The sequence below is a fragment of the Scophthalmus maximus genome, chromosome 16, assembly GCF_022379125.1.
Source record: "Scophthalmus maximus strain ysfricsl-2021 chromosome 16, ASM2237912v1, whole genome shotgun sequence".
Classification (NCBI taxonomy): Eukaryota; Metazoa; Chordata; class Actinopteri; order Pleuronectiformes; family Scophthalmidae; genus Scophthalmus; species Scophthalmus maximus.
Window position 1 is genome coordinate 12,839,013 of NC_061530.1, and position 11,489 is coordinate 12,850,501.

Sequence of the window (11,489 nt, forward strand, 5' to 3'; positions counted from 1 at the left end):
AACAGCACACAAATGCAGCATCTGCGTTTCTCAGTAGCCAACTGAGCTGTGGACAGGAGGACAATAACTGTGGTCCGCCGGTGTGTGTGTGTGTGTGTGTGTGTGTGTCACCACATTGGAATGTCTGGCAACTATTTCTCACCATATAGCCACCACTCTTCCCTATACATTATTTCCGCGAGTCCAAAACTGCTCCCTACTTTACTGCGATGAAACAGGCGTGCGAATTAATGTGCGCACAAATTCATCAACTTGATTGGTCCACGTATTGGCCTTAATTTAGTGGCCATAAAAATGCGAGTAATGGTTACGGGCCTGGACCCATAACCTGCCAACCTTGAACCAGATGTGCATCGCCTCAGAAGTTGGGACCGTTTCAAACAGAGTGCAACTGTAATTCCCCTCCAGGGGGGAAGACGATGTGCCGTGCGCAGCCGATGCGCGCCATGCAAGTTGGACAGGGAGCGTAGGTTCGAGTCGCGCAGTCGGTCAGCCTCTGAACGCACCGCCGCCCCGCCCCCTCCCGGGACTGCACGAAAGCACGTGCCCGAGAGGGAGAGATGCTCCTCTCCACTCCACGGCTCGCAGCAGCGTTCGTTTCAACTTGGAAAAGTGGGGGAATCGTGTCGTCCCCCCCCCAATCCACTCTTAACCCCACTGATGGGAAATCTTATGCCATCCGACAGGAATGTGCAACTCTTCCATTCCTCCAGCTCTCCTCCGCCCAGGAGCAAGCGAACCTTCGGGAATCCCCAGCTCGCTGATAACACAGAGGTCGGGAGGCCTCTGGTAGATTATAGGGGGGTTCTTTCTTTTCTTTTCTTTTTTACATCCTCTCACAAGCAATGCACAGTTGGAGCTTTGACACCAACTGACAGATCATGCGTGGTCATGTTTGTGACATTTGATATGATGGTAGTAACACTTCTTTTAAAAGTCACTGTTGCAGTGTTCTGGGTTAGATTGAAATTAAATAGCATGCATTTGAACCACTTCATACAATCACCAAAGTATTTAGGCCTAATATTTAAGATGTATGTGTTTAAATCTAAAAATCAGAAATGTCCATCCAGTTGGGTTATGCAGCATTAACATAAACGAATGATCTTTATTCAATGCATATTCATCAAACAGAAATGTAACAACTGCGACTGAAATGTATGTAATAGTTCTGATACATCCAATGTGTATTAAACACACACTAACCAGATTTATATACTGTATTTCTAATCAATAAATCCAATTGGCTTCAAATTCCCAATAACCAGGGTCATGTATTCCACATTGATCAAGCATTTTTTGCAAGATGGCACAGTGCTAGGTGGCAGCCTGTTGCAGCAGTCTAAATTCTATTTGTTTAAAATCATATTAAGTTTATGAGTTAGTTAGTTAAATCGGTGAAATTCAAAGGGATGGAATTTGAACTCCAATAGTCTTGAATTATGAGTGTATCATCTTCATACACAGCAGGGTCACAAGTATGAAATGCAGCCAATAAAGGCAAGAGGAGCCCTCTTGTATTAATAGAAAAACAAATTGGGAGGTAGATAAGGAGGAGAGGGACTTTGACTCTGGATTTTGGGTTGCCCTGGTTGTAACTCCTTTTTTTTTTTTTTAATTTTCAGGCCCTGACAATAACACACAGTTTTGAAGCTTGGTGTGTGTGGATACACTCTGCGTTCAGATTGCATCTGTGTGGGTGTATTGACAAGCGATGCACATGTAAATAACGTACTGGGGATTTAGCGTTGACACACTAATTGTTATTGTACTCACACCTCTGACCTTATCTGATCGTATAACTTGTCTGTCTTCTCCCAGCAAGGCACTTAACGGCCAACTGGTGATTTTAACCAATTTCATTTTTAATGAATCTGTGGTTTTTTAGTTTTTCTTAGATCAATCTGTTTGGTCAATGTCGGATTAAGTTAGTGTGAAATATGAAAATCGACAACAGTCTGTGCGTTTGATTTTCCCGGTCTGTGTTGTTGGATGTTGAATCCTCTCCTTTCTCATTGATTTACGCAGGTGACCGTAGACTGTGGACTTTCGTCTGACCAGCTGACACGCACTTGATCACGTGTGCCCAGAATGAACAGGAGAAAGCAGAAGGGTATTCAAATTAGATCATATTTTATATCATCTTATAAAAAAGATAGGAAAGTCAAGTAGGCTTTTGTTGCATTCTTACATTTGGGCTGAGACTTTGAAGCTGGACCAGCTTGTTTCACTCCTATAGATAATCATCAGTGACTGTCACTGTTTAAATTGTGACTTGACACAAAAAAATGTGTTGCTTTGTATTGTTCATTCATTCGATGCCTGTGATACATTGGAAAAACCACAACTACTTGCACAACTGAAACCTTCAAGTTGATAGGCCATTCAACGCGTTTAACATATGACGTAAAAGACAAGACGAAAAAAAACCCAGGCAACACGCTCTGCGGGATTCTACACAACTATTTCGAGTTTCAAGCGAAGTTGCTGATGAGGTTAAGTTGCTTTGACCTTATTTTTTGTTGATCCTGCCCTCTGCTGTCAGATACGGTTTATTACACGAGGGGAAACTACAATTATGCTACATTTACCAAGGAACCCTGATATCATAATATTAATGGCGATAATAATTATAATACCAAAAAAGGTAATGTCATTACTACTGATGCTACCCATAATACATGAAGTTATAAATTAAGTAATTTGAGTATATTATTTGAATATGATGACACTTGTCAATACAAGTACTGTGGTGTATATAGATGATTGGACTTTCAAGAAATTCAAATAAGTCATTGAACTTCAACGATATTCAAATAGATGATTGCACTCTAAAGAAATTTAAATATATGATTCCTCTTCTAATAAATTTAAGTAGATGATTGCACTTAAAATAAATATAAATAGATGCCATCTCTTTATATACACTGGATGGTGCACGTTGAAACTAAACATAGAAGAAAAACAAATTACGAAAACTGTTAGTGGCAGCTTGAAAACCCCATCCAAATTTTTTACACAAGGCATCTTTGAACCGGAGTTATTGTACCCTGCAACAAAGAGCTGCTCTGTTCTAGTTCATCTGTTGGGTTCTTGGGGTGTTTTTTTCTTCACACTTCACTTAGCTCAGTGCTCAGCTGAGGAATTACCCCGCAACCATGCCCTGATCCAGAGGAAGGTTCATAACACCAGCTGAGTAACAGTTCACCCGCTGTATGCAAGGCACCGGCCTCTGTTTTGCAAGATATGGGCGACGCCGTTACACAATGCAATGCTGCCCTTCCTGCGTGAATGCACAATGCCTCACAACTGTGTGTTGTTGACAACTGAAAGGAAAATCAACAAAGGCACAGTAGAAATTTTGTGCAGTGCTCACAGGGACAAATAACCTGAACACAGACGTGCACACAATGACTTACCGTACACTCAGCCAGGTATTATTCCGAGCCCTCCTGTCACGCCTGACTCAGTGGTTTGTAGAAAAGTGGGCTGGTTTGTACCATTGTCTCCTGTTGAACCGTCAGCGGAGTAAGGGTCACGCCACCGGCTTTGAGACAATGATGTAGGAGCGGACACTGCACAGTTTGAATCTGGTCCACACGCTTCAGTCATGTTAAGAGAGACATGAACAATAACCACAGACAACAAGAGTTAAAATTCATATAGAATTTATTCCTGAATCATAATTAACTAAATATCATCCGTCCCTATGCAGAAATATATACATCTCAGAGAATATGTTGATGTAATACAATACAGAAATAGTAAAATAAATACTATTAAAGCGTAGTTCTAAACAATAATCCTAAAAACAGATTTGGTGAGTTTTTTTAGGCTTATATGTCCTGAAACAAAAGTTCACCAAACCATTTGATGGCAATTCAACACGTTGTGCTTACAGCTACTGGTATTCAAGTCCACTAAACTAAACTTCTGAGCAGTTAAAAGTCAAAGGAAATCAGAGGAGAAGAACATTAAATTAGCCTGTGAACATCTGTAGTGACCGTAACATCCTTCTGTACTGCGAACACTGATTAATAAATGTCCACAGTGGCTTTTAATAAAAATCATCCACACTAAAATATGACACTGGAGTCACAATTGGTATAGGCTGAGTTTGCTATTTTTCACACTTTGACTGTTCATCACTTAAAAAATGTATTATATCCGAGGACTTGACCCAAAATTAACCATTTAACTACAGTATACTCTGCCCATTAAAACCAATGGGTAGGATCATACATTTTTGAGTTAATACATATTTTATTAATAACTTCTACAGGTAATAATAGAAATACACTATCTTATCAGTGCTTATTTAATTATGTTATATTTGCATAATATTTGTGCGCAGTTGAGATGAGTTTCGAACCACAGCAAATCACATGGAAGTAAAGATTAAATCAACTCTAAGGTCAACATAAGACAACTTTTTCTCCGGTATTATTTAAGATTTCACGTATCACACTGTGTCGTGCCATACAGGACCACTGTTAATCTTTTGAAATCTATTTGACTTCTTGAAGAAGACAATTTTCTATTAGATAAAAAGAGGAAACATATTCTTGCACTGCTGACAACTTTAGGGGGGGACAGGGCGTCCACATCTTATGTGACTGACTTTAAAAATGCTCTTTTAAGACCATCTTTGATTTTGTCATACAAGCATTTAAAAATCATCGCTGAGTTTAATTTTCTTTTCAGAAGAACTGTACTACATATTCATTAATAAGTCACACCTGAGAACTGCCCAGTAGAGGCTGCTGGTTACTGGGCAGCTTCACAAAGAGAGGCTGGAGGTTAAAGCTCCCTACTTAAGGCACTTCAAAGATATTGACTGTGAAATTATTAACTGTGAACTGGATCTTAATAGATATTTTCCCACGTTGCCTTTAATTTATGAGGAAAAATCAAAATGGAATACTTTTTTTTTTAATTTATGAGATAATTTGGGTAGGATGTAGGTGAAATTTTAATTTGGGCATTATAGACAGCTCAGAAATCCCTGAGAGAATCTTACAGCATGACCAACAGCATGAAAACTTTTTGGTATTTTACTTTCAGCTTTTCTTTTTTTTGACTGCAATGTTATAATTAACATCTTCATTTCAGTGCATTATACTGCTTATTGGGTGCGCGTCTTTTCCTTGCAGAGTGATCATATTTGTAAAGATATATTAAGTATTTTTCCGCGGATGCTAGATATTTGATAGTGCCTCGCACATATCACAGTAAACTAAAATACCTAGTATATATTTATTAAATTTTTTTCTCATCTGGGAAAGTTTTTATGTGGCACTGTATGTAGGTCCCAGTGCGCTAAACAACTCTCTTTGGCTTTTTTGTTTGTTCAAGAATCATCTGCAGCTTCATTATTGGTGAAATTCAACTTATCACCACATTTTATCAAGGGAGAAAATAGGACCTTGCTCATGGATAAGGGATTAGTTAGCTACACAGGCTCCAAGGAGAGGGACACAGTCAAGTGGATGTAGTGTTTGTTTTTTGCTGTACGATAATTTCCCTCCCAGATGTGCTCAATTCAACAAAAATAAATGCATAACAATAAATTGCACAAGTTGACTCTCAGGAATCAACGAGTAAAGATGCACAGAATTCAAAATTTAAAGCTAATAACTGACCCCTACTAGATTATTTGTCTATATTTCTGGTTTTAACTCGTCAGACAGCTTACGCCTCCTCCTGTTGTTTGCATGTAAATGACAAGTAAAACAGAATAAATCAAGAAGATACTGTATGATACTGAAAAAAAGAATAAATAGTAATACTAAATTATTGCTAGCCCAGCTCAGCTTTTCCGAGAGTGAATGCACCACCTCCTGACTGCTACTCCGCTCGTGCTCACCACTACGCACAGCGCCCCTCCGAGGCTCCACAGGGTCGGTGCGCGGTTAAAGAAAAAGAACTGGAAGATGAACGCCAGCACCACGTCCACGGTCCTCATCAGGGACACGGGCCCGGCCTTCTCGATCTGCAGAGCCTTTGTCAGGAAGGTCTGACCGGCAATTCCCAGGACAGCGATCAACATCAGCATCCAGCGATCGCGGCCACAGAACGGGATTTTCCATTCCCCGAGGACGGATACAGTGATGAGGCACTCGATTAAACCGATGACAGCATAGTACCAAACAGAGAGGTAGTAATGGACGCTCTTCCCCATTTTGCGAAGGACAACAAACGTAAAAGCAGCTCCAACCGCTCCTATAGAAAAATGGCGGGGAGAGAAAAGACTGATTAGACCAATCAGAGGAACAATGACATTTTTTTTTTAAATCATTGATAAATTACAATAAGGGTTACATTCAACTCTGCTGCTTCATAACTACATATTCATGATTGCAATCATTGTGGTATTATTCCAGGTAATTAACTACAATTTAAGTGAAACTTGTTGGAGTGGGTATCTCCATGCAACCTTGAATGCGGGTAACAGCCACAGTAAAGCCAACATGAAATCCTTTCCAACTCTACTCTGTTCCTCCATCTTTCTCTACAGTCAAACTGCCACTGCCATAACCTCTGCCTCCTGTCAACAACTTCACTTTGACACACTTCAGGGAGGTCAATGTATTTCCGCGCCACCTTTGGGGACACAAGCACTTTTGAAAATGATGGCCTTCGTTTGCACAATGTCACACATTGGGTTATTCACAGATGTTATTAGCAAAGGATTTTGAGACTGAGCTAAAAAAAATCCATCCACTGATTGTATTGAAATTGTCCAGAGAGAACTAAGCCGTAAAGCAAAGTTCAAGATTTACTTTAGGAGACACTCTTGCCCACTTTGCCAGATGGGTGATCCATGAAAAGCAGAAAATGCAAGTAGGCCTTAATGGCTTGTGTCACTTTTTGAGATCGCTACCATGACTAACTGGAAACACTATCTCCCAGGTAACCTGGGACATAGCTTTAGTGAACTGGATCCCCCTGGTTGCCATGGTAATCCTGACCTGGTTTTAAAATAAAGGACTGACATACCAGGAGGTGGTAAAAAAGTTTCTAACCATCACACTTCCTCCTGAACGATTTTGTCAACTTAGGATGGCCAAATAAAACTTCAATGATGTAAAATAATCGTATCAAACTGAGTCTATTGTGTTACCTGCAAACGCCGCAATAGTCCCCTTGATGTGGCTCGTGTAGTTGCCCTCAATGCCACGTGTATGCTGGCCAAAGATAAACGGTGGCCGGGCGATGAGGATAACTCCGGCGATGGTGAAAACAGTGAAGACACAGTCCCAGATTGTACATTTCTCCTTCAGGAAGATCCAAGCCAGGAGCGAGGTAAATACTGGATTACTGAGGGGTCAACGGACAGAGTAAGATTTACAGATGAGAGCAGGTGAAAAAGTGGGTACAGTTAAATGAATAAAGAAAAGAGGGGGATTAGGAGGAAAGCGGTGAGAAACGTTATTTATTGTCTCAACAGACCTGTGACATATGAGATATATAGCACTACTTGCATCCACTAATCCAGATCAGTAATGATTTCAAAAAGAATATGAGAAAGAGAAATAAGTCAAGAGGAATAAGGAAAAAGTTGGAAAGTAAGATGGAGAGATTCGCGAACAATAAGAATGACAAGGAGATTAACAAAGACAGAATGTATTTGCAGTGTTACCATAGTATAATCTGTACTAACCCACAATCCGTTAATTTCACTACCAGCTCTCACCTGAACATGATGACAGTGGCATCTGCCAGAGGCATCTGCTGAACGGCATAGTAGAGCAGGATCATGGCATTGGAGCCAATGAAACCCCGGAGCACCAGAAATATGCGTTGATCCCGGGGACCAAGGAAACCTGTCCTGGAGGAGCAGAGACATGAGGATGGATGGATGGATAGATGGATGAAAAATAAAAATGGGATGAGTGGAGAAAAAGTGCAGCAAAGTGAGCTGACAAATGACTGGATGGTCAGATAGTTAGATGGATACATTTAGATTTAGGTTGTGAGGAGATGACAGTGACGGATGGATGAATGGATGGGGTTGAAAAGGGAGGAGGTGGAGGGGGCACTTTTGCTGATGGGTGATAAAATCAAGAGGAATGTGGCGGACGAATGGATGGAGGGATGCACAGGAAGCTGAATGAATAGGAGCACAGGTGGCAGTCTTTGGAAATTCAGATTAATTTCAATTCTTAGGGTGAGAATGTGATTTTAGAGCTTCTGATAATCTGGTAAATTCATTGTAGTTTTTGTTCTTGAGTTAAAATGGAATGACATGGGTGCTATTGTTAACTACTTAATTTAGAAATTAAAAAGCTCAAAACTAAGGCATCTGGTGGCCCTAATGTCAATCTCCTGTCTCTCTCCAGTCTGTCAATTGTCCATTAAAAGCTAAATGTCTGAATAAAAAATCTGTTGAGTTCAGCTGTGTTTGTTAAAAACAAGTACCTTCAAGTGGAAAGACATTTTTTCCAAACTTTCCCATAGCCTACTTTGTCACCAACGTGTCTCTCAGAGTATTTTGACAATTTGAATTTGCCGGAGCAGTGAGTGTATGATAAGCGAAGGGATTTACGTACAGTGAAGGCAAGGTGTAAAGACAATAGAAGAAAATCTCCAGAGTTAAAAAACTGGCAGCGATACATATTTCCTGAGTTGGTGAGTTTTATGCGCTTAATCCTAACACAATATACAGTTTAAATTGCTGGTTTGAAATAAAGAATGTTTGGGGAGTGTTCCTGGAGCTCTAATTATGTCAAATTTTGGAATTACCGTTAAACGGCCTGACTGTGGAAATGTAAATGTTTGAGTGTCTCCGCCATGCTTACTTGTGGTAGATGAGTAAGGGCGCAACAAACAGCATCTGGAAGAAGCAGCGTATGGCACTGATCTCTATGGCGTGGACTCCCTGGATGGATTTCACCAAGAGGGCAATGATAGAGAAAAAAACCGTGGACAGGAAAGCATAGAACAAACCGAGACCTGCGCAACCCTGAGGTTTCTCTGCATCTGTGAGAAAAAGGGGAGAAAAGGAGGAGAGAGTCAAAGACAACAGAGTGAGGGTGGGAGAGAAGATTAAAAAATATATATTGCTTGTGTTTCTACGTTCTTATGTTGGTACAGTAACTGCAGGATTGAAAGTAGATGTTATTGAACTCCGTGACGTCGGGGTGAACGTTGGGCCGCAAAAACCACAAAAGACACGGGTGTAGTGTTTGCAAACCCTGCCTGAGGAACAATAACAACTGATAGGCTTGGGGAGATTAAATTTCAACCTGAGGTCAGTCGGGCATCTTTCTTTGTGCTCGTCCACAACGTGTGGTGTGCTTAGCATTCTGTACACGGCGTTACTCTTTTTTCCCTTCGCACCGAGCCAAAGAGGAGGATTGACCATTCCTGCCTCACATTTAAGTCTATTTGTATAGTGCTTTCATATTTGTTTGACTAGTAGACACAGGCACATTATTACCATTTTAATTGACTGAATTTTTATTACAGTATTACACTCACTTTTGTTCGTTTTTTAACAACAAATTGCTTGGAATCGTCGGCAAGAGGACGAACATTAACGCAAGAAAATGATCATATCACCCCTTGTAAAGACTACATTATTTCATTTCGTTCAATTTATTGATGAATTACTGTCAGTTGCAAATTTTTGTGTCAATACTGAATTGAATTTTGGGACAGAATTTGAGAATACCAATGAATTACAAATGGGACCCACGCTTTTTATTAGATTGCCTTACACCAGGTGTGAAGAAAAAAAAAAAGCACACAGAGCAAAGCAGGTATTCAGTGGCAGTGACACTGCATTTTTCACTTCCTCGTATGCTTTCCAATGAAAAAGCCACGTAGCCTTTCCTCCTTATCCAGTGTAACACCGGTGGAAAAATCCCATTATAGTCTCACACGTCATTTGTTCACGGGCACTCGAGGATACTCAGATTGACACTGTAGATATACAAATGGAAAAGATAAACTGATTAATATATCTAACAGACGGTCTATTCTTTTACATAAATGTAATATTGTAAAAGGCCCACAGATACGGCGGCCCCCTGATACTGGAAAAAAGTGCACAGTCATCCATCCTCTTAAGGGATGATGCAAATGTTAAGCCGGTTTACAGCAGAACGTGGGCTATAAACTTGGCAGCCGAGCTGATCATATATCAAAACACCACAATTGGGAACAATATGTGTCACATTATGGTTATTTATTTAGGGATAAAACATTACTAATTATATATATATATACATATAATAACATTTGACCCATGGTAAGAGCATTAATAGGATCATTACAGATTTATATTGGACAGGAAATAACAAATTCCCATTAAAAAGTGTCCCCTTGAAGAGCTCACATCATTCGGCCGCTTATTTCTGTGACGTAAAGCCTATGAAATGACGTCACTCGCGCCGGTCTTACGGAAGAAACCGAAAGGCGTCCAAACTTTACGTAAATAGCTAAATTAACTTAGTCTAATTGGCTGATGACATTCACGTGACGCGAGCAGCTTTTTAAAAAAAAATTTTTTTTTTATCACTAATACATTATCGCGTCACACGGGTTGTATAACGTGAGACAAAGTTCACGAGCGGGCGGCACACCGGGGCGACGCGCCGCGTCGTTGGACGGCAGCGAGTGCGTCGCGTGTGTGCGTGTCTACCTTCCAGCGTGGTGCCTCCTCCTCGGGATGCGGGCTCGCTCCGGACGCAAAGCGTCGGCGGACACAGCGTTCTCTTCTCGCCGCCTTCCGGTGAATGCTCGCCTCCTCTCGCTTCCTCCTTCTCCTCAGCATCAGCATCCCCGTCGTCGTCGTCGTCGTCCTCGTCCTCGTCGTAGCCGCACGACACGCGACAGCTCCTCCGCAACTGAATCCGCTCCTCGTCGTCGTCGTCGTCGCGCCCGTCGCCGCCGTTTGGGCCACGGCTGCCCGCCGTGTGGAACACCACGGTTACGTCGTCACCTACGGACGAAGGCCGCTCGTGTGCCCGCTGGTTACAGTCGCCCATGGTGAGATGCGGCGGCGCGGCGGCAGCATGCCTCGGACAGAGCGCTGTCCTCCTTCCTCGGTGCCCGGAGTGACTGAGGAAAGGCAAGGTTAATGACTAACCTTGGTGGCAGGACACGAGCGCCCGTGCGGTGACTACTTTCGCCACAGGGGGGCAGAGCGGAGCCCGCTCCACGAGAACATGAGCCTATTGCGAAGGGAGGCAGTGGAGGTGGGAGCCAACCACGTCCCTGGTTTACACTCACTTGGGCAAACAGACATTTGGGCTGTATAAGATTATGATTTTTCTTTTTTTTCTTTTTTTACGTAAGATATCCGTCACGACCATGAGCTATAAATCAAAAATTATGGCTTAATATTACATGATTATGGGCTCTTATTCAGACTATTCTTGTGTTAGTACACTTGTCAAACTATGAGCCATGATTATGATGTAACAATTTCCCAATATATATATATAAATGCATAAATTGATTTGAACTATGTGTGTGTATAT

The 11,489-nt window shown here is 41.4% G+C and overlaps 1 protein-coding gene across 1 annotated transcript; it reads right to left on the reverse strand.

The window, feature by feature from the left end:
• Nucleotides 1-3,651: 3,651 nt before the first annotated feature.
• slc35g1 (solute carrier family 35 member G1) lies at nt 3,652-11,134 on the reverse strand. Its single transcript, XM_035613297.2, has 5 exons — nt 10,649-11,134; nt 8,802-8,982; nt 7,697-7,831; nt 7,124-7,320; nt 3,652-6,222 (listed from the first exon to the last, which is right to left on the reverse strand). Exons 1-5 carry the CDS (start codon nt 10,992-10,994, stop codon nt 5,810-5,812), a joined length of 1,272 nt encoding a protein of 423 aa, XP_035469190.2. The 5' UTR covers nt 10,995-11,134; the 3' UTR covers nt 3,652-5,809.
• Nucleotides 11,135-11,489: the final 355 nt, after the last annotated feature.